General features: G+C 39.8%; 1 protein-coding gene and 2 long non-coding RNA genes across 3 annotated transcripts in view; all 3 read left to right on the forward strand.

Moving 5' to 3' along the window:
* PEX7 (peroxisomal biogenesis factor 7) overlaps positions 1-23,517 on the forward strand; it is a 52,667-nt gene extending 29,150 nt beyond the window's left edge. Inside the window, exons 9-10 of the mRNA XM_081855372.1 lie at positions 15,137-15,236; positions 22,894-23,517. Of these exons, the coding sequence (XP_081711498.1) occupies positions 15,137-15,236; positions 22,894-22,962 (169 nt within the window). The 3' untranslated portion in view covers positions 22,963-23,517. The remainder of the gene's footprint in view (positions 1-15,136; positions 15,237-22,893) is intronic.
* Positions 12,448-14,057, forward strand: LOC309338304. The gene is made up of 2 exons (XR_014154856.1): positions 12,448-12,546; positions 13,108-14,057. It is a non-coding gene; the product is annotated as an uncharacterized lncRNA (long non-coding RNA).
* A 1,677-nt stretch (positions 23,518-25,194) lies between the features above and the next one.
* Positions 25,195-26,197, forward strand: LOC309338293. The gene is made up of 2 exons (XR_014154846.1): positions 25,195-25,354; positions 25,581-26,197. It is a non-coding gene; the product is annotated as an uncharacterized lncRNA (long non-coding RNA).
* The last annotated feature ends 259 nt before the right edge of the window (positions 26,198-26,456 follow it).

A 26,456-nucleotide genomic window follows, 5' to 3' on the forward strand; every position in this document is an offset into this window, starting at 1 on the left:
ATGTTTATAATGCTCTTTTTCCATCTCGAAGCTTCTCAGGCCCAGTTTTCACCAACAAATGCAGTGGGAGGCATGTGTCTCCCCTGTATCACTTTAGTTTATTTCACTTCTTCATATTGTCTTCCACACAACACCAAAATAGAGCATGATAGAGTGCATGCTTTGTTTAGAAATGGCCTGTCCTTTACATCTACAAGGTAGGACTGGGACTTCATAACATTAGTGCAGAGGGTTCCAAACTAGTCTCCTCCCTGATCTTCTGGCTTTCTAAGCATATGAATGTATATATTTTGCAGGGGAGCCAGCACATGTAGCCTGAAGCAGTACCACTTAGACACAGGTTTACCATCTCATCAGTTATTTTTTGAAGAGTAGGTTTAAGAGGAAAAATGCATTTGTTACACTTGTAGACAGTGTTTTCTAATTGGGGAACAAAAATACTTGTTTATAGGTTTAGACTTGCAAATTTATATTTTCAAGTGCTAGCTAAAAATGTGTGGCTTCTTGCTGTTTAAAGACTGATTTGGCGAGGTGGGGTGGGGGGGAATTGGCCATCTGCCATGACAGATGCTCTTGATGAAATAGCTGTTTCAGCTAACCAGTATCCTGGACAATGCGGTGGCTTTTTTCATACATGGAACATACCAGAAATAACTTGGTTAGAACTCTTCGAATAGCAACATAACATTTGTTATTATTAAATGGTTTGTGAGAGATAACTTAATCTGTTTCTTCTCATTTTGGAAGATAACCTTCTGTCTCCCCACTCCCACCCCTTTTTGGTACTAATACCAGCATTGTGTTGTTGATACTGTTGGATTTCTTTGTAGCTTGTTTAGAACATGTTTCAGAACTGAGCATATCAGTGTTTTACAATTTGATGAGTAGTGAGTTAGCTGTAAGGATACTAAGAAACTGACCCATAGTACTTTAAAAATAAAATAAAGTGTGTGTTTTAGCTCCACCAATATTGAAGGCATGGTGACCCCCCCCCCAATGCCTTTACTATGCCTGCTCTTGTGCTTTGAACAGAAGTTTGATATGTATAAATTAGGGGAGGATTTTCATGGAATGAAAATGGGCAAATGAGGCTTTCCCCATCACTTGAATTTCTACATGTCAAGTTATTAATGATCCAGAGGCAGAATCCATACCAAAGTTGGCAATCAGAAAATACCATTTAGGACTGCCAGAGACATCCATATGTAAAGAGCAGCATTTGATTCTCTAAATCACATCAAAGACTCAGATACCATGCAAAGTTATATGCCCACGGGAGTATTTACCCGAAAATGGTACTAAAGCTAAAGAACAAATGTTCTCTAAATCCATTTAAATATCTATAATTCAAAAAGAGAGGTAAGCTCTTGGGGACTTGAAGACAGTATCTTTCTATAATGAATTGGCATACATTATAGCCAAGAAAAAAAATCGTGTGTGTGTGTTAATGTAGATAGGAAAACTGTAAATTCATTCTGTGGAACATATACTTGTCTCAGCATAAATGCTTTACCTGGTGCGAATTGCCAAGCTAGGAAGGGACTACTGCACAGGAGGGAACATTCTCCTTCCCAGGTCACTGGCATATGTCCAGCTAAGTCCAGCATTTGCCAGCTCATTCAAGCAGCATTTCCCTGCAAGCTCATCAGGAACGAACTTCTAGTTGGACACACTAGGCATGAGGAGTAAGTCTAAAACTGGATTGTTAATGCCCCTCTCCCAGTTTGCACATAATGGCAAGCCATGTTCTGAAAGAAATGTTTGTTCTTGGCTTACCGTATGTGGCGTGCTTAGAATAAAGAAAGCGTAAACACTGGCTTGCAGCTGCTCTGCGATTCGCTTCCCAGCTCCAGAAAGGGAGCAGCAAAGTAGACCCAGCTGAGCAGTGTGCACCAGCTATGCCGCTCATTCGCAGTAAGCCGCCCTTTCTTTCTCACCTTGCACGTGAGTTAGACCACTGACTGAAGCTAGTTGGTGGTGTTTGCCTGCATATTGGGTACCTGCACATTTCACAGTTGAGAACAGATGACATGACTAAGAGTGGAAGAAGAGTCCTGCATGTAGTTCCACCATCCTGTTCTCACAGTGGCCAACCAGATGCTTATGGGAAGCCCACAAGCAGGACAGGGATGCAACAGTCACAGGTATTGAGTATCTGATATCCAGCAGTTTAACCACTCCATTTTGTAAAAACTTTCCCCCTAAACAGATGGTGAGCTCTTTAAAAGAAACAGTGCTGTCACCAGGAGGTTTGGTGCAGTGTCATACTTTGACTGCAATTCCATTTTACTAGTTTCCCCCTCCCCTCCCCCAAAGTACCATATTCTCCTCTGTTCCAAATAGAATTACATTGCCATTACAATGACAATATAAGGTTATTAATTCTCTGTAGTTGTACGCAGATGCTTTCTATCGTAATGGCTATTACGGTTTGCAGTTTTACCTGGTATTGTTCTGCAAATAAAAAATACCCTATGAACATCCCAGATAGAGTCTGTAATGCATGCAATTAAAAAACAAACAAACTATGAATGTTATGCAATGGAAGGGAAATGCCAAACTGCAGCAGCTTGTAGGATCTGGCAGACGGGCAAGATCTGCAATAACGTAATTGCTAGGTGAGGGATTCTGAAGAAGTCTGGTGCCTCTAGAAGATAATGGAAGATGCCATTTAAACTGTGGTGATAAAAAAATAAAAACCATAAATCCACAAATGGAAAATTATGAAAAGGCAATCTTCCTTTAAAGACATTAATATAGAAGTTTTCCATAGACTATCATTCCACCAATATGTTTTCTTGGAAGATATAATGCAGCAAGTTTTCACAGCTCTTAAAGCAGTATAGCCTGTGCTCACAATCCTAACCCTTTTGAGGTGTTGTTGCCTAAAATCTTATTTGTATTGATGGAGCATGTCAACATTTCCAGTTGACCCGTGATTAAAGATAAAAATAAGGCACTGATACTTCAGTGATAAAACAACGTTTGTAACATCCTTCATGTACATAGTTCTTCTGAAGTAGATGATAGCATGTATTATTAAGATTTACATTTCCCCCCTTGTTTTTGCACCAAAGGCGCTCTGAGCAGCTTCCAGTAAAATGTAAACATACAAAATCAAAAAATAAAATAACAAAACCAATACATCATCTTCTAATAATACAATTTTTAAACTCTTGAAATGATAGACTTCATTAAAGTAATTAAAATCAATAAATTCCATGGCCCTAAAAGGCTTTGCAATAAATAAAAGTTTTGATTTATAGCTTAAAGTGGTAATTTAGTGGGTCACATTAGGGAGGGCATTCCAAAGTATTGGTGCCACTATGGGAAAATAGCTCTCTGGCTGGTTTAATTACTGAATAACCTGTCATGGACTTGGCTGGATGCAGAGGAGGAATGGGAGGCACCAGCTGGGGAGCCCCCAAGGGAAGAAGGCTCAGAGCCAGGGGACTGATAGCAGGACAACAATGAGTGGTCATAGGGAGAAGAGGGGGCAGACTGGGAGGAGGAGGTGTTGGAAGCTGAAGAGGTAAGAAGAGCAGGAAGGGACTGTGGCAGAGATAAATCCAGAATCAGAGACAGGAGGAGGATGGGGAGACAGGAGACAGAGATGAGTCAGGCTGCTGAAGAAGTCAGGGAATGTCCTCATCCTGCTGCAACCAACGAGGGCTGAAGACATGAAGAAGGCAGAGCAAAGAAAGACAGAACAAAGGAGCCAAAGGTTGCTGGGGGAGGAGGGAACTTAGAGAGCAGTGAGAACTGTCTCATTGAGGCAAGACATGCTGGGAAGAGTTGTTGTGATCACTAGACCTGAGCTGTTTTGTTTCTTTGAATAAAGAGTGAACTTCACTGACACCTTGTGAATTATTGCTGACTTGATCCCAACTCCCGCCTTGGCATAACCCCTGGTGAGGAAAGGGAAGTACCTCCCTTGGCTCCTTTGGAAGGAAGGTTGGAATATAAATTGAATAAATAAAAAGTATTTCCTGAGGTATGCTAACCACTTAGGTTCCAGAACTGCATAGAGAATAGTTACTTTTCAAAACACTCTAACATTAATCTGTGTAGTCCTATGCATCATTATACAAGGGCCATGTAATGTTCATTCTGCAAATCTTTTAGTGGTTCATGTTTTGGAACTCATTGCCTATAGACATACTATACTGTTCTAGGTAGAAACAGGCTGAACACAGTTTTATTTCTGCAAGCTTACCCAGGCATATAATTTAATTATCTATATATAGAGTTTGGTGATTAAGAAGACTGTATATCTTTCTAAATAAAGACTTTTGGACCTCAGATTAGTATTTTATTAGGTCCAGTCTACAACAGTGCCTCATCACTACAGAACACTTAATCAGTACACCCTTTAGCCCAGCCAATAGCACCCATCCATGGTGTAGGGTATCCTGGTTTGCTGCTCCCCAATGGGAACTTTTGAGCAGCTCCTCTTAGCTACAGGAAGCAGGAAGCCCATGTAATTTCTGGACCACCACCCTGGAATTTGCGGTGGCTGGGGACTTGCTTGTACAGCAAGACAATGTTGTGGATTCGATCCCAAAATTTACATAAAGAGTTGACTTTAAAGGGGACTCTTCTTCTATAGAAGTACTACCTAGTGAAGACTGTGTACAAAACAATAGCAGGGAAAGCAAGATGTGCATGGATTTCATAGGAAATAACCATGAGCAGGAGTAAAGTGGCTTTTACATTCTGATGGCGTTTAGCTCAGGAAGTCACTTTTGTTCAAGATAATTTTGTAGTGGAGTTAAGTTTTATGGTTTTGGCAAATGTTTATAGATTTGGGACACATGTCTTGCACATAAATGGGGAAGGGACTTTAAAATCAAACTTTGGGGACAGGTACTTTATCTCTTATCTTAACAATACCTTTCAGTATATTCAGTATATTCTGGTTTCTTCTAATTCTTAAGAACATTTGTTCTTTAGCCTTAGTACCATTTTCAGGTAAATACTTCAGTGTGCATATAACTTTGCATAGTCTTTGATGTGATTTTTTTTTTTGTATTAGTAATTTAATCCAACATCTAGAGGCAAGGATAATTGATTGCAATCAGTTAATTAAAATTGACTATAGATATTTAATTAGGAGCCAAAATAAGATAGCATTATTTATGATGCTGTGATAAAACTTGTAAGATTTCTACACCAGAGAGAACTGCCCTGGTGTGATCTATAATTGTATGATGGTTCATCTATGATTGAAAGCTTGTATTGCTGATAGTGCTCATACACTACATTTTTCAGGTCATGACTTCTAGAAAAATGATTTTGTTAACATCTGTGCAATGAAGTGCCTCACATTCACTGTGATTGGGAATGCTAGGAAATGTATTGTTCTTGCAAAGTACTTTGATTTAATTTTATTTTTTTTTGCTGGTTTCTTTTTTATAATTTAAATTCAGCAGCAGTTCTCAACCATTTTTCATGGACCACATGATCATTGCTGGAGATCTCAGGAGATCTCTTTATAAACTTCTTGTTATTCAGTGCCATCATTACCATCATTACCATCATCAAAACAATGAAAATCATGGTCCCTAGGCTAGTTGTGATCTGCACCTCCCAAAAGAATTCACCTTTCCAATTTTTGCAGTAGAATTCTTGACTGAAAAAAATGTACTGGTGTGTTAAAATGCATATTTTAAAATATATGTCAGCAATACATTTGGAAATACATACATTTAGATAAAAGATATATTTTAATACAATTTTGTGAGGTTTTTTTTTTAAAGGTTGCAGATTAATGTGGAAATGGGGTAGAATGGCTTTATGAAAGAACACATGTAAACTAGAACCACAGGATTGTAGAGCTGGAAGAGACCATGAGGGTCATTTAGTCCATATTCCTGTAATGCAGGAATATTTTTGCTCAACATGGGGCTTAAACCCACAACCCTGAGATTGAGTCTCATGCTCTACCAATTGAGCTATTTTGATTGATCCATAAATCCCAGCCTAGGCCAGTTGTTAGCCTGTTCGACATATCTGGTCCTAATCAAAATACCTCTGTCTCCATTGTCAGAGCCAAGTACAGATATTCTCAGCTGTTCCCCAGTCTATCTTCTACCTGAATGAAGCCCACAGACCATAGTTTGAGAACCTCTACAATAGACAGTTTTAATTCAGGAGCAATATTATTGACTTTTATCTGTGTAGCTTGTTAGCACAGACTTCAAGCTGATTCATGTTTACCTATCTATTGCTGCCTCAGTTTATTCAGTTCAGCCACACAGTTCAGCACAAAAGTATATGTAGAAGACTTCCCATCTATACTGTATGTAATGAACCAACACTGTTAACTCTTGAAATGCTTAGTCTTTTGTTCATTCCCTATACCTGAAATTTCTTTACTGGATGCAGCTAAAGGGGTAAAGCTTTGCCAGCAATCTCTCTTCCCTCTCACCCCCTAGTTATGTGTGCCAATAATCTGAGTGCATAGTAAAACCAGCAGCATTACTCTTCCAGTCTGCTGAGTCAAGTGGTCTGCCTCATATCAATTACTTAATTTTATTTATAGCTAAAATATGTATCTTGCATAATACTGCAGAAAACATAAGTGATGTTTTTATGTGATTTTGTTTTAGAGTACAATGCCAGTTAATAATAACCAGAGCTTTGCTTGCTTTGTCTGCTACAAAATCAATGGGAATGCAGACCTGTATTAGGAAACGCTGGTGAGGAGGGGCCTTTAGGGGATGGAGAATCATTGCCGAACAGCCACAACATAAACGAGGGTAACCTAGCATGTTGATTGCCGTATTTTTCGCCCTATAGGACGCACCTTTTCCCCTCCAAAAATGAAGGGAAATGTGTGTGCGTCCTATGGGGTGAATTCAGGCTTTTGCTGAAGCCTGGAGAGCGAGAGGGGTCGGTGCACTCCGACCCCTCTCGCTCTCCAGGCTTCAGGAAGCTCTGCACAACCCTCGGGAGACCGGCTCCGACGGTTGCGCAGAGCTGCCTGCAGTCCCGGGCTCAGCGCACTTCTCCCCATCGCCAGCCCCACAAGCTCGGGGGACAGTGGGGAGGCGGAGCGCGCCTTCCCGCTGTTCCCCAACCTGGTTCTTCCAGCCCCGCACCTGGGGGGGAATATTTTTTTTTTCTTTATTCCCCCCCCAAAAAACTAGGTGCGTCCTATGGGGCGCAAAATACAGTACATTGAATACAATAATTAATAATAATAATAATAATAATAATAATAATAATGCCTAGTGTTTTCTCATAATTTCTATCAAATACTGCCTATACATGTTTTTCCCTATACAGTGGTACCTCGGTTTAAGAACAGCCCTGTTTACGAACTATTCAGTATATGAACCCCGCAAAACTGGAAGTAGTGTCCCGGTTTGAGAACTCTACCTCGGTCTAAGAACGGAATCCGAACGATGGAAGGGCACTGGCAGCGGGAGGCCTCATTAGGGAAAGCGCACCTCGGTTTAAGAACGGTTTTGGTTTAGGAACGGACTACCGGAACAGATTAAGTTCGTAAACCAAGGTACCACTGTATCAAAGTGAGAGAGACTTGCATTGCAGTCTTATTCATGCCTACTCAGAAGTAAACCCCATTGAGTTCAGTGGGACTTACTCGCAGGCAGAAGTGGATCACCTTGTGGGTGGAGCCACTGCTGCTTACTGGGAGGCAGAGGGGAAAGGAATGGGAATATCAGCAGGGTTCAGGCTCTCCCACTGGTGCACTTGCACTATGCTGACCTCCCTGCTGCCACCCCGCACTTACAAGTGGTGTGTGGCAAGCCAGCATTGTTGCCCTGCCCCATCAGGCAAGCCACCTCTGCTCCCAGGTGCATGCATATAGGATTTCAATCTTACTTTATTTAAACAAAAGTTGAGTATTGAGAGAGGAACCCTACATGCCTCCTTTTGTCTGCAGGCTACAGCCCTTGGAGAATACAACAGACCTAGTCAAATATGTAGTATCAACAGAACATGAAGATAAAGCAATATCTTTGTTTTAGTTGTGAAAAAGGTAATCTTATGGTTCCTGTTTTCATATAGAGTAGACTTGCAATCTGGGTTTATCTTAATGTATTTTGCTTCCCAGATACTCTTGAGTATTTGCCGCTTGACATTTTATTGCTGAACTTGTCCTGCTGTTAAAGAAGCAATATTTAGTTTATATGCCACATACCTGGAAATGAGAAGCATAGACCTTTGCATGAAATGCCGTATTTTGCCATAAGCACTTCTTCACGTCAAAATATATTCCTCAGTCTTATCAGGGGCTAAAAGATCAGGATTGAAGAGGTGAATCCTAGTTTTATTGTAATCTCTTGAAAGTAATAAATGGCTTTCTAAATTGTGACCAATGAAATATTGGTGGCATTAAAGTATTATGTGTGATTCACTTCCCCTCATATAGACATTTGAGAAGAAAATCTGGCTGATTTCAAACACTTCTAAATAGATCTAATTCACAGGCAAGCTACTATATTCAGAGACCCTTTATAAATGGTCAAATTCAGCCCACAATAACTTTTATTTGAATTTATATAAATGATCTGAACATACATATATTTGGGTCTTCCCCAATTTAATTGTATAAAAATTCCATAAATATAGCTATATATAGTAGAACCTCCATTTCAGATATATACAGTAGAACCTCCATTCCAGAAATCCATTCGATTTCCAAAATGTTCAAAAACCGAGGGTCAAAGGGCTGCCAGCAAGTTCAGTGGGGAAAATTGAGAAACACACCTCAGAAGCATTCACTTCTGGGTTTTCAGCGTTCGGCTTCCGAATCGTTTGGCAGCCAAGACGTTCAAAAACCAAGGTTTGACTGTATAGATAAATAAAAATCCCATGCGCACGGCTTGGAAGCTTTGCAAGCATGCATGCTTGGAGGTCCCTTCCAGAATACTCAAGTAGTGTCACCTTCCTCTGTTCCTTTAAAGCCCACCTCTTCCAGGGGGGCTTGAGTTTGGTGTAACCACACAATTCTCCAACCTTACTGAAATGACACCTAAATGCATGCAAAGGTTGTTGTTGTTGTTGTATTTGTACTCCATCCATCTGACTGGGTTACTCCAGCCACTCCGGGTGGCTTCCAGCAGATATGAAAACATAATAAAACATCAAAAACGTCCCTATACAAGGCTGCCTTCAGGTGTCTTCTAAAATTTGTATAATTATTTATCTCATTGACAGCTGATGGGAGGGCATTCCACAGAACAGGCTCTGCTTCCAAGAAAGCCCTCTGTCTGATCCTTGTAACTTCACTTCTCGCAGTGAGGCAGCCACCAGAAGGCCCTGGGACCTCAGTGTACAGACTGAAAGATGGAGGTCAAGATTCTCCTTCAGATACATAGTCATGTCCATCCCTTGGTTCCTGCTCCTTGACTAGATAGTAAATTCAGCATAAATATCTGACTTTTTGTAGGTTACCTGTAGACAACCAGAAATCCTGATGGCTGTATATAAGTAACATGTCTGCACTATATAAAGTACAAAATGTTGCAGTATATCCTCATCCTCTAACATTAAGGGCTCCTGTTCAGGGTTCCAGCTTACCATGCCTTCCTCCAGGATGCTAAAACTGTCAGGTGTTGAAGTAGGCCAATATATTCCCCCACATATAGTATTCAACATTTTGTGGTTTCTGGAATTTTAGTTTGTTGAGTTGGGGGTAGGCAGGCATTGTTTTGTAATTCTATATACCTGAAGGTTCACCAAGGTATGCAGATACCTATCCCCGTTGTTTCTCAGTGGCTTTGTTTTACTCCAGTCCAATAAGCATCCAACCACTTGAGTTCATCATTAAAGGGAATTATATTAATAACAACTCTAGGCCATGGCAAATGTGTCAAGAGCCCCCTGCTCAAGCATTTTGGATGTATTTTAAGAAACCAGGAGAGGTAATTCAGTTATCTTCTGTTGAAACTTTAGGTAAGCAGAGTTTGGAATATAGTGATTAAAACAACTTGAACTTACAGGTCATTTCACAAACTAGAAGTACTGGCTTATTTTGATGGAACAATGAATACTACAAAAAGCATTTGGCAGTACGATTGATTGATTTATGTATGTGACACAGGCATGCATCAATAAATGCATTCTTATTTCTGGCCCAATACCAGCTTAATAGCTTTTTTCTGATTTATCTGTTTACACATCTTAGGCTTCCTATGTGTGCTAATTATACCCAAATCCTCCTTCTTTTTCAAATGAAGCCAAAAACAAACAAACAAACAAAAACCCAGTTTCCAGTTAATGCTATAGTTTCCAACTATCTACAAACTCCCATATCCTCTGCATTCAGTGGTCTCCCACCACTGGTTTGGAAATATCAATCCTGTATGTAGTATCTTAAGAAATACTGCATTTTGATGCATTCCCCCCCAACCCACTTTGATCCACATTGGTAGAAAGAATGTGATTGTTTCTTAGTAAGACAAGCAATCATTTGCAGCAGGCAGCATTGATTTCTAATATTTATTTTTATGATACTACCTGTGCAAGAATCATCCACAGTTAACATTTTGACTTTGTATAGTGGTTTTAGAAATTCCATATGTAGTTGACTGGCAACATTTCTTTCTATACTTCGAAGATAAAGATTATGTGTAGCTCAGATTTGGGAAACTGTAGGAGTTACTGAACTGTTTTCATGAGGAATTGGCTCTCCACTTTTGTATATATAGAATATCTAGTCATCTGTGGAAATGAAATAACAGTTACAGTGAATGGCCACTAATATACTATAGAACAGTACAGCCCAGAACATTCTTCATACTGACTGCACTTATCAAGGGGGGAAAATGCTTCTTCCTTAAGTCCTGTTCTTTGATATTCCATTAAAGTTTGACGGGGGGAGAGTGTTATATAAATGGGGCTAGTTCTGAACTTTCAGTAACACCTGAAATAACCTTTCTTCGGAAAAGTGGATGAAAGTTCTTTATACAAGTTATGAAGTGTAAATAGGCAGCTGGTAACACATTCAAACAGATTCTTATTTGGGACATGTAGATACTGCAGCACCATGAATATTACAGTAATTCCATAGTAGTCCATGGAAGATTATATTGAACAAGAATGCATTCTTTTGAGTATTCAGGAACCTAATTAACCATCCCAGTTGTCTAGTGCTTTTGACTCTGCTTTCTCAAGCTGGGATATTTTCAAATACAGTATGCACATTTGTTTCTGTGGAGGGAGAATAATTTGCTGTAGAAGTATATTTCCTTCACATGGGAATAGTCAGATACAGACAACGACCACGTTGTATGTGTTCAAAGCACGTGCAATTGTGCATGTATGCATTACCGTGAACCCGGAAGTGGCAGGGAAAGGGGGTGGGGCTTCTACAATGACCTGGAACGCGACCCCCTCACAAATCAGGGGTTGCCTGTAGTGTCACAATGTGCCTCTGTCTCAAGAAAATGTAGGTCTGTACAAATGTAAGGACCATCCGTACAGTATAGTTTTGGGAGCATAGCACCAGAAATCCCCTCAGATTGATTATCAGCTGTCATGGCACTTTGTTGTTCTATCTCCTTAAAAAGGTAAAGGACCCCTGACAGTTAAGTCCAGTCGTGGACGACTCTGGGGTTGCGGCGCTCATCTCACTTTATTGGCAGAGGGAGCCAGCGTACAGCTTCCAGGTCATGTGGCCAGCATGACAAAGCCTCTTCTGGTGAACCAGAGCAGCGCACGAAAATGCCGTTTTCTAAACTAAAGAGCCCCAAGCGTTGTACCTTTCATCACTGGAGCATTTCCTGCTCTTAGGTTGCTTTGTTCACATTTTTCTGCAGCTTTTCTACCCTTGCAATATCTTGTTAGAACTGGTGGCCAGAATATATATGTGTATGTGTGTGTGTATTAGTGTAAAGGTTTGCTGATACTGGCAGTTTTATTTTTGACTCCTTAATAATATGTTTAAATAGGTTTTAAATGTGTTGGGGTTTTTTTTTTCTATTTTAAATTAATCTTTTCCAGTTATCCAATAATATAAATGTGTGATATCATGGGTAAATGTAAGGATGTTGATCTGCATATGCGTTTGCTCTTTGGAAATGAGCATGTTGGAAAATAACCTCTCGTTCTCCTGTTCCTCTAGTACTAGGAGAAGCGAAAGAGAGCTGTTGCCATAGTGCATCCATTGTGTAGCCACCATTCTGGTCAGGTGATTTGCAAAGAAATTAAATGAAGATAGATTAAGCAAACTAATTCAGTTGCCTCTAGTGTTTGCAGTGTCCCTAAACCACCCATGAATTGCATTTTCCATAGTTTGGTTTTCCCCCCCTTTCTTGGTAACCACTCTAGTGGCAAAACCAGCTGTGTACATTATGAATTGCATATTGTTCTTCTTTTGTAAGCATAGCATGCATATATGTTGAGAGAGAAGGGGTCCTTGGGAGAGAAAAGAAGAGATAAAATTGGTTGTAGTAGAAATCTATTGACTGTAGTGGGCAAAGTCAGGGCAAACATTGTATTTCAATGAAAATAGCGAAGAATTATATTTATTGCACACTAGTTATTAGGTAATGTAGACGGCCGTGTGTGTGTGTGTGTGTGTCTATAATAATAATAATAATAATTTATTATTTGTACCCCGCCCATCTGGCTGGGTTTCCCCAGCCACTCTGGGCGGCTTCCAACAGAGATAAAAAATACACTAAAATGTCACATATTAAAAACTTCCCTGAACAGGGCTGCCTTCAGATGTCTTCTGAATGTCAGGTAGTTGTCCATCGCCTTGACATCCGATGGGAGGGCATTCCACAGGGCGGGCGCCACCACAGAGAAGGCCCTCTGCCTGGTTCCCTGCAACTTGGCCTCTCGCAGTGAGGGAACCGCCAGAAGGCCCTCGGAGCTGGACCTCAGTGTCCGGGCAGAACGATGGGGGAGGAGACGCTCCTTCAGATATACTGGACCGAGGCCATTTAGGGCTTTAAAGGTCAGCACCAACACTTTGAATTGTGCTCGGAAACGTACTGGGAGCCAATGTAGGTCTTTCAAGACCGGTGTTATATGGTCTCGGCGGCCGCTCCCAGTCACCAGTCTAGCTGCCGCATTCTGTATTAGTTGTAGTTTCCGGGTCACCTTCAAAGGTAGCCCCACGTAGAGCGCATTGCAACTATGTGTTGCAACTGCATGCGGTAAGTAAACAACGCAGAATGTGATACTAGGTGGAGGTTTCACTTTAAACAAAAGCCCTTACGGATGCAAAGAAATAATTGGAAGGATGTGAGTAATGCCTGGTAAGATCTCAGAATCTGTGCCACAGATGGGTTGCTGAATCAAAGGTCAGTAAATAGAAGAGGCTAGACTTCAGTGCCCTTCCTAATTCCTTGTCCTGCCCACAAGAACAGAAAAATCTACAGTATAGTTAAAATGAGGACCAAAGTGTGCACAAAGATGTCTGATTTTTATACCATCGTTCATTTATGGAATTGGAATTGTCACTCTACATCTTAATTTTTTAAGCGCAAGGATATACCAACAGCTCAGTACATAAAGCCGGGGTAGGGAACCTCAAGGCCCTTGGATGACTGCTGATCCCTGATCATTGGCCATGCTGGCTGATGGGAGCTGTGGTCCAACAACATCTGAAGCAGATTTTCCCAACCTGGTGGTCTCCAGATGTTGTTGAACTACAACTCCCATTATGTCTGACAATTGACCATGCTAGCCAGAACTGATAGGAGTTGTAGTCCAAAACATTTGGAGGGTACCAGGCTCAGGAAGGGCCCCTAACTTAAATGAATGATTTGGTCTACATTTTATTTACCTAACCGCTCAAACCAGGTAACAAAATCTTAAGTAATCTAAAAGAGGCCTGAATTTTGAGTACACATTCCAGAATGTAAATGAGAAATGTTTAAGCAGTTGAATTGTCACATAACTGAGAATTATTGATCTTTTGAGTAGTATCTACTTTACCTTATACACATACAGGCATGACTGTTAAACAAAATTAGAAAAGAAATTAGTTGTTTCAATTTTATTGTTGCCTATAAATATACTTTAAACACTGGCTGTCCCACGTGTGTGTGTGTGTGTGTGTGTGTGTGTGTGCATGTGAACATAATAGCTCATTTTTAGTTACTATTTTGTTAATATCCTCTAGATTATAAATGTTTTATTAATGTTTGTTAATCACATAATGCGACATGCTGTAATTGTGATGTTTAGCTTATTTTTTTGCTAATAGTATTTATAGATTGTAATTATTTTACTGATGGTTCATTAATATATTATTTCTGCTGTAGTTGTGATATTATGTTCTGTTATTGTTATTTATTGCTTTGAGATTCATTTGAATGGAAAGCAGTATAGAAATACAGTTAACCATCCAATCACTGAAGATCCTGGTTAACAGGAAGGCAAGTTTAGTCCTTGAAGTTTCCATGTCAGGAAACAGCAAACGGAAGGTAGGGTGGAGTATGTGACAGTATGTAGTCCCTCCCAACAGCCTTACTTAGCATAGTAAAGAGTATTCTCTGCCCTGCTGTCTGCTGCCTGTCTAAACAGGTTTAAGATATATAGGACCCCGTAAGCACCTAGGGCACATCTGAAAATAACACATTTGCCTGGTATTCTTGTGTGAATTCTGCAGAGCATCAAGTTTCAGACCATTGATAAAACATAGCTAAACGATGAATCAAATATTTCTGACGTAGAAAGTCTCCAGTTGCATCCTTGATATCTTCATTTTAAAAAAAGAAAAATGAGGTGTGAAACTGTGAAAGGCTTATCGCCCCATAGTCTGTAGAAGTAGATAGTTCCAGTCTAGATGTCCCAGTTATCTGACAGTAGAAGACAGACTTTATAGGTTCATATGTTATAAAGCTTTACTTACTGTTTAATAAAGATACTTCAGTTTACTGTTTTGCAGTTTATCCCAATGGGAGATCATCATGCCAGCTCTGGATCTAAATCTCCATACTGGGCTGAAGGAGATGTAGCCTTAATGAAGTACTTATTTATGCAGATGAGTCAAAAGACTTGTGCAATAGGATTAATTGCATTTCTAAAGTGGATGAGTTTGTTTTTTAAAAGCATTTGGCAGCTTCAAGCACATCAGCAGTCCAGCATTACATTTTTTAAAATGGCCTTTCAATTACCATAATTACAATATTGTTTCCATCTATAGATTCTGGGATTTCTCCAAGCCTGATCCACTGCTTGAAACTGTGGAGCATCATACAGAGTTTACTTGTGGCCTGGATTTAAGCTTGCACCACCCGAGTCAGGTAAGAGAAAAGAGAGTGTCTTCTCCTTTTTCCTTATGTGGATGCAAGCATCAACTGTAGTTTATATAAATTAATCCTCACTTATAAGGGCAATAGAAATTACTCTCTCTGACTAGAGTCTGAGTGGTAGGTTATCAAAATCACAGCTTTCTGCCCTAAGCACTGGGTGCACCTGTTCTACCTCTGGACCCTCAGAATGTGTGAACATGTGTATCAGCCCCAGGTCATGCAACTTGCAGGCATTATGCTTACACATGGAATACACACAAGTCCCAGTTACCAAACACAGTGCTTTCCCAGGAAATCGTCCATTAGGTGAGCTGATGGTTTCCATGATTTCCTATGGGAACATTTCTGATTTGTGATCTCTCTTCCATGGTTTCTTCCTAAAATGGCTGCAGACAGACAGTGAAGCGCAAACAAGTAAGGAAGTGGGCAGACTCTGGCTGTTCGGTTATGTGTATCAACTGTGCACGTAGCGAGGTTCGGGTAAAGATAAGTTTTAAAATAACAAGCAGGCAAATAGTGGGACCTGCTTGTATATGCATAGCATTTCCTTGGCGAGAATGGCATCCGAACAAATCCAATATTAGTATATGGATAGTGTAGAGTTAATTATTTATTTTCTCTAACAGCTGGGAAGGTTGGAAGGGATTACAGTGGTACCTCGGGTTAAGTACTTAATTCGTTCCGAAGGCCCATTCTTAACCTGAAACCTGAAACTGTTCTTAACCTGAAGCTAATGGGGCCTCCTGCTGCTGCCGCGCCACCGGAGCACGATTTCTGTTCTCATCCTGAAGCAAAGTTCTTAACCTGAAGCACTATTTCTGGGTTAGCGGAGTCTGTAACCTGAAGAGTATGTAACCAGAAGCGTATGTAACCTGAGGTACCACTGTATTATTTTTCTGGCACCTAATCAAAAGCCACACTCATCAAACTTATCCCAGTGTCCCCATGCAGAATCAGCTTCAACCCATGGTCTTTGGGGAAATGGTGGTTTAAAATTAAAATTAAAAATAAAAATAGAAGCAGTCCCTTTTGGAAGGGTCCATAAGAGAATCCAGTTATCCCATCTTGCACTGCAGCAATTCATCACTAGCAGTTACTGTGACTCTTAGTAGAAAAAAAGTAACAAACCAAGTACAGTCGTACCTTGGTTGTCGAACAGAATCCATTCCGGAAGTCCATTCGACTTCTGAAAACGTTCGACAACCGAGGCACGGCTTCCGATTGACTGCAGGAGCTTCCATGTAAGCCCCATCGGACATTCGGGTACCAAAGAACTGGAACACTCACTTCTGAGCGGCGTTTGGGAGCCAAAACGTTTGAGTTTCAAGGTGTTTGGGATCCAAGGTACGACTGTAAAAGCAGCTTATTTTATTAAACCACATTTTGTATCTATCTCACCTGTCAGGATATAAATCCTTCCATGGCAGCTTATAAGTAACATTGAGTTATACATTTTTTAAATGCATCAGGATCCTTCCCACAAGGCAGTTTATGGTACATCATGCTCTGGGGAGAAATGCAACGGTTCACCTGGAGCAGGCCCTGAAGTAACATTTCTTGCCTCTCTCCTGGAACCCTTCCAACAGAGCTGTTAATTATAGATGACCCTGCTTGAGGCAGTGTGTGTGCGTCCAGCTACAGCAGGCCCTGAGGTGGTCTTCGCTTGTGTCCCTCTCTGTCCTGAAATCCTTGCCACCCTTTGAGAAATTGCATTTCCCCCTCAATTTTTTTGTGGAGACATCACTTTAACATTTGTATAGCATAAATAGTACCCATTTAAATAAAACGGATGAACTCCCCTGCTCTTGCTTCAGCGGCCAAATTCATCTTTTCTCGGCTGAATATGTTACTTTGAAGATACAATGAAATGAGGGAATGTTTCTTCGCTTATCATAAAGGGGTTGAGAGGATGGTATTTTAAGACTTCTAATGTAATAAGCCTGAATAACATTCAACCCCAACGTAAGGGAAATAAATGTAAGTCCTGGGAACTCTTTCTTTAATTCTGCACCTAGTTTTCATCAGGCCTTCTCTTATGCTACTGAGATAATTGGCTACCATACCTAAATGAATGCTTTCTGTTGAGCAAGGTTTTTTTCTATAGCTGTTGTCTGCCTGAAAGCAGGACTCGCGGTTTGAAGGAATATTCTCTTGTAAAAGTTCTGTGAAGTATGAACCATGATTCGGTTTTCTAAATTGCAGTTTTTAAATTTATTTCAAAAGCAGCTGTAGTAAAAAGAATATACATATATTCTATCTTTGCACTGAAGAACAAGACACATGCAAATACGCAAGTGTTACATTCTGCAAGATAAATTGCTCAGGGCATCTCTGAGATTAAAATTAAATTCCAGGTTTGGACCCCCTAGAGTAGTAAATTTATCCCTACAGAAATCAGTGGCAAAACTCACATTGATTTTAATAGTGCAGGTTTGCAGGACCAAAAACAGCTACTGACTTTCCTAGAGGCTCACTTTGTGAAGAACCACTTATATTTTAAAAAAGTTATTGTTAAGTGGTATATAAATCTAAATAAATAAATAAATAAAATGTTGATGGATAAGTAAAGTAGTCCTACTTTACTGGCAAGACCTTCTTTACTGGCAAGACCAATTACCACAGCTGCTGCTCTTTCTGCATCTTATGAGGAAACCACCCGCACACTTCTGTTGCCGTGTTAGTAGCTCTAGATGTTGAACAGAGCTATTAAACTGAAGCAAGTTATTTCTACGTGGGTATTAAATATGTGATAATTTAAATGTGCAGGAGTTTTCTTTGTTGCCTGTACCAAGTACCCCCAGTCATTCTATAGTATTCATTTACTTCACCATTAATTTATTGTGTGTTGCACAGCACCTTTTCGTACATGAATGATTCTGTTGAACCACTGACAGTTGCAACCATGAAGTCTGTTATATTTAGAATTGGAGACATGAATGCAAAATATGCAAGCCTGGGCTGCAACGTGCTGATAGAGAGACAAGGAAGCATATATACACTTCGATGGGCCTTTGTCAGTAAAACAGCTATCATGCTATTTTTGTGAACTGGTAATTGAAGCTTTCAAAAATTCTGAATGATTCTTGCCAGATCTTCTAATAATAATGTTGATATTGGCCTACAACATTCTTTCCAACGATTTATTTCTCTTCGGGTAAGTTTTATGTCATTAAAAATTGTTCATCTTAATTTCCTCCGTTGCCCAAGTCTGTTTGTTCACGAATAAGTGCAGTCCTAAACATGTCTACTCAGAATGAAGCTCCATTGAGTTGAAAGGGACTTAACACCCAGTTAAATGAGAATAGGGTTGCAGCTGGGAAGAGCAATCTCCTAAGTTTAGGAAGCCAGTGGAATGTACACAGTCTTAAATTAAAGCCAGCACAAGCTATGCCTATTCCACACTCTATTTTGTTGCAAGACTACTGCTGGATGAGCCTGGTAGAAGGAAAACAATCCTTTAAAACAAAGTTTGACTTATACCACCCTTTTTGCTAGTGTGAGTTCCACCAGATTGCCCAGTCACATGACTGAGCTGGAAGAGGTTTGGAATAGTTTCTCTCCTTGCTCCACCATGCCCCCAGAATGGTGACTTATGCTGATGTATGTTCTGCCATCTTAAGTTCCACCAGCTGAGCTCCAACTGAACCATCATTGCCCCAGCTGAGTTGCATTGAGGTTATGCCACTATGACAGCATAGCCCTGGTTCAGCCAGCACAGCCCAAGGTCTGACTAATCCAAACTTGCTTATCCTGCTGGAGCTTGGGTTTGGATTGCACTGTGAGTGTGCTTCCTGGGCCACAGTCTCCAGTTCTTGGCACAAGTATATCAGCTATTCTTGTGGGATATTTTTCCTCTCTCCTTAAGCACTGAGAAGACAGTGTGTCATTCAGGTAATTTCAAAAGGCTGGACAGATTACCTTAGGTACCAGAAAAGGACTGAGCAGCAAAATAAGACTGTAATGATAAATGGCTAATTGGGGACCTGTCAGAGAAGTAAATCAGCTGGCGGGTCAGTGAAAACTAGTGCTAATTAATGAATGGCAACTGGATTCTACACTGTTGGTAGGAAATGGTGTGGCAAAGAGAGAATTTTTTAAAATGGGATGACTTTCACTTCAGTAAAATGAATTTTGAAGTTTGTCAGCCTACATTTATTCAGAATTCGTATTCTTTGGCTTTGGAGGGAAGGAAAGGCTTGATTTATGTGCTGCATAATTCCAAATTCCCTACCAGCAGTTTGGTTGGCATGAGAGTAGGAACACTGCACCATGCTAGTAAGCCAGTGTTCCTTTAGCTATTTGCTAGCACTAGCAAATAGCCCCTCACTTTAAATGGGAATGTCAGGCACAAATTACTGGTTAGATTCTACAGTATTTATTGCCAGGTGTGGGAAGGGGGAAAAAACACAATTCCAAAGGAGGTTGTTCTTTGTTTAAGTAGGAGGATGTTACTTATTTAGTAGTATAGCATAACTATTCCTGTTTTATACAGAACTCAGGGGAAGGTCAGAAGAAAAGAGAGGGGTGGCCCTGAAAATATATATTTGTCCCTTCTGCTACAGTCTGCAATACTGTAGAGTTTCTGGCTGCTGCACTTATGATTGTCACGTGAAGGAAATGCAAGAGATAACAGCACACTTATCATCCATGTGTTCTTTTCCTTTCTTGCTTCCACTTTTATCATCCCCTCCACTGGGGATGTTTGGAAGTAAGTGTTAATCCTTCCACCTCAATCCAAGTTGAAATACTCTCCGCAGATCCTTAACTCAGATTACTAGTAGTACTTATATAGCCAAAATGCAGCCACAAAGAGCAACAGACTTTGGGAACCCCCAAGGTTTGCAGAAGTACAAAGAAAAAGCAAATAAAGGAGTAAACCAACCCCAAAGTAGTCTAGTGAATACTGAGCATACTCAGTGGGCCTAGGAGATGGCATCTGGCCAGACAGAGCCATGAATGCTACACATTGCAACGTTCTGTTGCTGGTGCATTTAAATTGCCACTCTTTCTGAAAGATACGTAGAAGCAATTACTAAGGGCTTGCAATTCTGCATGTTTTATTGCAGACAGTGGCAATCTTAGCATGCCATTCACAACTGAAATAAGAAACAAGTATTTTGTACTCTGGTATTGATATCTTCCTCCAAAAAGTATTGCGAAGAAGTACTCCTGAGACAAAACAAACGACATAAGGCAGCTGTCCCTTGTGTATTTCTCAAAGGAATAGTAATTAATAGAACTACGTGGGATTACGGCATAACAGAAGATTCCTTAGGAGTGGGGAGAGTCTCTAAAAAGTCTAACTCATTTTAGCAATATTGATTTTTTTTAAATCCCCAGAATAATTAATCACAGGGAAAATAATTTACTACAATTCTGTTTGTTTATAATATTATAATTTTCCTTAATGAGTCTGTACTTAGTTAATTTATGATAAATCATTGAGCAAATGAAGAACCGTTAATTTTCTGAGTCAATTAGCTCTAATCCTTATTCAGTTCTTACCTTTAATACTTGGTATTACGGATAAACTCTTAATATTGCAATTCAGAATTTATCGTAATTAATTCACACAACCGTTTCCCTAATCATCCTCTTCATTCCGACTGCTCTGTTTAATCAGTTTCATTCTCCTTTCATGAAGGACTTAAGAGCTAGAGCAACCCTTTCCTTGCTCTCAGGTAAAAAATATTTAAAGGTCTTCTCTGTAGTCCAACTAAAGTTAGTCATGAGCAAGATCCGTTCCCAATGAAAGATCACCTCCAGGAAGGATGATGCAACAAACGATTCCCTGTGATTGGCAAAACTAGCCAGTTAGGAACATAAGTCCACATTAATTCACATACAAGTGGAGGTTTCATAACAATCCACACCCATTCTACTTTCAGCCGTGTCTTCCGTTCTTTGGCTCTTGGCCCATTGTGTGCCTGCACACTTCGATTCTGCCACTTGTATAAAAGGTTTCTGCCTCTTATGCATCATATTGGGTGTCACATGTTGCTTTAGCTTGGGTGGTACCAGCTCCTAAATCACTCGTGTGCAGGGTGGACACTACCTGAGAAACCATGGTTTGCACTTCAGCACATCTATGCTCATACTGGGTTACCTTCATCAAGTTACAACCATAACAATGGGGATGAGCTATCACCAAAACTTGTGCAAATGGGTGATATGTTTATGATTGCTAGTCCTGAGCTTTAGGAGTTCAGTGGGTTTCAAATCCTAAAATGCAAATACTGATCAAACATTCATGAGCCGTTAATTGTAATTTCCCCTTTGTGCCTTCTTAAGTGATACAGCGCCAAGCAACAAGCTTTCTCCTCTCAATCCCATGTGTTGCTCCTTTTATAGCATAAAGATTTTTAATGACATAAAACTGTGCTCCCTCTTGAGGACTGGTTTCTGTCTGTCAGCCTTCCAAGAGCACACAATTATTTATCAGAATGATTTGCTATTGACGTTGTGTTTGCTCTCATTGCTTAGCTACCCTTAAGTTTTCCCTTGTACAGTCAGAAACAAGAGCTGGACTGAATTGTACAATTTGCTTCTCTGAAGTCTAAATTTTGCAGAAATCCTGTTTGCTCTCCCTATGTTTTGATGAAATTATTGTCACTGTATTTGCGTTCAGGAGCTACTGCATGATGCTAATTAAGTTGATCACAGGTGGGAATTCCCCAAGGATTTTGCAGATGGCGTTTTATGTGTTGTTTCCTCTTGGCAATTGAACATGCCAGAAGACACTTATTTGCTTTCTCGTATCTGAATATGATGCTTATGAAACCGGGGGAGGGGGGGAGTTGTCAGTGATTGACAAAGCTGTCATTTTAAATGGAGAAGAAAAATCATGAATGATGGGGAGGGTGGGTTGTTAATTACACAATACATTCGTTTCATATACAGATAATCTTTTTCATCAAAACTATGCTCCCTAAATAATCAATTCTTTCTTTCACAATTGGGACATATAGCAACATAATTTATGGCTACAGCTTTTGTGGTTCAAACTGCTGTCTGCAGTACATTATAGATTGTAAACTATTTTGAGGGTTGTTGTTTTAACAAGCAAGCGGTGTATAAATCTGATGAAGTAAATAAAAATATTTCTGTGTTTTAAAGTGTTTTAATGCCATTTTACATTGTACATTTTAATGCACATTTTACATTGCTTTGAGGAGCAAGGGTCAGCTATCATGTTGAAATGATGGGTAGATAACTAAAGGTGACTCTTTTTTTTAAAAAAAAAAGCACATGATGGTATTCAACTAAATAATTGTGCTCAGAAGGGTTAGTGCAATGAAACACAAATTTCTCCCCTTGCATGAACCTCACACTATCCCTATTCTATCTCCAGAGGGTTGGGAGAAGCCAAGAACAGATTTTGGGGTGCAGAGGAAGAATATTCTATTGTGCAAGTAAAAATCATTGCATTGAGAGAACATTTGCCTTGGCTGTATGTTGAAACAATTGTTTTGGATGTATCTGAAATTATCTTTTTAAAATTTATTTTTTATCTATTTCAGTGTCTGTTGGCTAGCATTGTAGGGATGCTGCATTCAAGTTGGCAAGGAGAATTGCTGCTGCAACCATTAAAAATCTGTGTGCCAACTAGTAACTCCTATCTAAAATGGACTGTGTTTGCTCTCCATAGGTGGCAGATTGTGCTTGGGATGAAACGGTGAAAGTCTATAGTCCATCTTCATTGATAATTCCATCATAGAAAGAGATTCTCCATGGAGGACAGCTGATTTGGAAGAAATTGCTTCTCCTTTCTCAGGGCAAGGCAGAACTTTCATGGAATGCATTGTTACAACCTTATTTTAAAATATGTCCTTTGATGTTTTAAATCAGGGGAAATAAATCTCCAGATGTTATATGATTCTAACTCCTGTAAGTCCCATCCAGCAGGCCAATGACCAGGGACAAGTTGATTGAGATATACAGCTAACATATGACTTCTTTTACAAAAACTGTGTTGGACCAGTAAAATAATAATAAATTAGCTGGACAAACCAAAAACAGAGAGAACTCCTAGATATGTGTAGAGCATCTTGCAAGCATTCATGTAAAGACTGGGTGATTGGAACTGTATCTTTATATCTACTGAGGGGGGAAATGCAAATCATTGGTGTTGAAATTAGAATTTATTGTACAACAATGTAGCATCTAACTGATGCCTATAGCATTCAATTAATTTTGTTAGAGATACATTTTACAATTGATGTTGCATTATAATATTCTACAATGTTGATGTACAGTAAATTACATTATCTAACTCGGCTTTGTTGAACTTTTGTCATTTTCAACTAACTATTCTTTAATCAGAAAATAATTTGTTTCACTTTGTCTGTGGGTTCTATGAGGGTTGTGCTACAGTCATTTTCCTGAGTCAATAAATTTGGTTTTGAGGTTCAGAGATAGTTGTGCCTGAAATAGGGTTGCCAACACCAGAAAGATAAAATACCTATTGCTCCCTTTCCAACACCAGCCAGGTGTTTCTCAGGGAAGCATGCAGAGGTTCTTCCGTGCAGGTATGTGTAGGCAACCTCCTGATGCATACAAATATTTATGTTTTGTGGTGCTAATCCCAATACCGGCAAAATATGAAAATGAGTATGCCGTCCTCCTACAACATGTACAAGGTTAAAGCAGTAGCTTTTTCAATTATCATTTTGAAAAATCCATACCCACAAAGATGAATTGGTTCTCTGCCAGAGGCATTCAGCCTACTCACATTTTGGCTGTTGGAACTTTGCACCCTTTCAAATAAAGTACCGCAAACACTCCAAGAGAGGCCTTGGCTTCCACTGCAATAAAGGTTTGCAAACTGGATTGAAACACTGGAACAATTTTGTTTGTGTCTTGGCCATGGTAATCTGTCACATTACATATCAGTGATCACTGATGAATAGCTCTGTGTTACTGTGTCCTAATCCTAGTTTTAGATTAATGTACTAGATAGGGAACAGCTAAGATACAGGAAGTCTCCACGTAATTTGGAGAAGATCAATAAATGCGATGATATTATAGGAAAAGAATATTTATTAAAACTTTTAATAATTTTAGTAACTTTTAAAACTTTTAAAAATAACACTTATAGGTCAGACACACAGCTGTTATCCTTTTGCTGCCAGACATCTGCTATATATAGTTTTTAATCTGTTAATTGCATTTTAAACTGTAAAAACTTTAGCCAACTATAGTTTTTGTGTGTTTTTTAAAAAAGTATCGTATGGAGTACAGTGTCTTCATACCTAAAATAATCTTACGCTATACAACAGTATTGACTATGGGACGGACTACCTTCTTTCAGTTGTGGACACAGACCAGTCCAGAAATATTTTCAGGTGGCTGGGCAAAGCAATCCTAGGGGAACCCTTGCCCGTATACATAAGGAATTGCATCCACTTTTCCGTAAATCCGTCCTTCATTTGCCCATTGCTAGCTCTATGATGGTACATAAAATGTAAGGTAAAAAGGTAAAGGACCCCTGGACGGTTAAGTCCAGTCAAAGACGACTATGGGGTTGCGGCGCTTATCTCGCTTTCAGGCCGAGGGAGCCGGCGTTTGTCCACAGTCAGCTTTCCAGCATGTGGCCAGCATGACTAAATCGCTTCTGGTGCAATGGAACACCGTGACGGAAGCCAGAGCGCACGGAAACACCATTTACCTTCCCACTGCTGCGGTACCTAGTTATCTACTTGCACTTGCGTGCTTTCGAACTGCTAGGTTGGCAGGAGCTGGGACAGAGCAATGGGAGCTCACCCCGTTGCGCGGATTCGAACCGCTGACCTTCCGATTGGCAAGCCCAAGAGGCTCAGTGGTTTAGACCACAGCACCACCCGTGTAAGATGTAGAAGCAGTTCACACCATCCAGTTGTTCATAGTGACATCCTGTGGTGTTCAGTGTCGAGAGACTGAACACTGCAAGTAATGAACTTCATACGTTGCAGAGAGATGCATACAAGGGCCAGAACGCCAAAGTGACCACCTGCAATGTATAATCCAATATAATCCCAGAGATCATTTGCTGAAAATCCTGGACCTTTGGACAACTCCACCAAAAATGAATTCTCTACTTTCTTGAGATGTAGCTTGAACACTGGTAAGCTGTATACTAAGTGGTATCGTGCAATCCAGTAACATAGGAGCAGCTTTTCTGTAATGGTGCTTCTGGGCTTTTTTATGTATACTTTAAAATATGTATCTGTATGTATGTACATGCAACCTTTGACACTTAAATATTTTCTGATTCTGTTTCATTTCAGCAGAAATTCTGAAACAATGATTCAACTTGGTTTCCAACAAGGGAGAGAAAAAATAAGGTTTTCCATTTAGGTATGTTAGGGTTGCCTCCTGGCTCACTTTTTATTCCCAGAAATATCTGGTATTTTGTGATGGTGATTATTATTACTATAAAGAGGTCTATTATTTTAGGAAGAGCAGAGATTGCTGTATTTTAATTCTCTCACCAGGAAGCGGTGGAACAGATGAAATCCATAATAGCTGTTGCTTTTTCATTTTTGCTAATTTAGCTATGCCTACAAGCTGAATACTGTGTCTGGGTGTGCAAGAGGCACCACTGTTGTCAAATGAAATAGGGATCTGTGTATACCTTTTATGCGTACCTGTGCCAATTAATCTTTCCTCCTCCATGGCAATGAATGGATATGTCTATTGAGAAGAACTTCATGCAAATTTCACATCTCCTGAACTGGAACAAATTTCAGAATTTGTTTACTATTTAACAAGTCTTTCTTCACTGTATTAAAAGCAAAAGCTCCATTTTCTGTTTTTATTCATTGGATCTTGCAGGAGACTGAAGTGTCACAAACAAACACTTGCAAATTTATCAACCGAGAAATTGCAGAGAACCATAAAATGACTGCATATAGCTTTTCGTAATATTCAAGGTAATAAATGCTAGTCCTTTGCAATAAAACTGATCATTTCAAGCCTTAGCAGTTATTCCTTTTATCTCATCTTCCTGGTCACTATGCAAGCAATGTAGTAGTGAAAATTGAGGTAATGGAATATTTTGCAAACTAGGTGTGCATGATTGAGAGATACCAGGGGGAAAAACCTCAACAAGCTAGACTTAAAACTAGACAATAGTCAAGTATGAGGCCAGAAATATTGGGCTTTTATATGCAAATTTCTCACTTTGATGAGAGGGGTTCTGCTGCCTGATCTCTACGTCCAATGGATAAATCA

The sequence above is a fragment of the Podarcis erhardii genome, assembly GCF_964252035.2.
Source record: "Podarcis erhardii genome assembly, chromosome: 3".
NCBI lineage: Eukaryota > Metazoa > Chordata > Lepidosauria > Squamata > Lacertidae > Podarcis > Podarcis erhardii.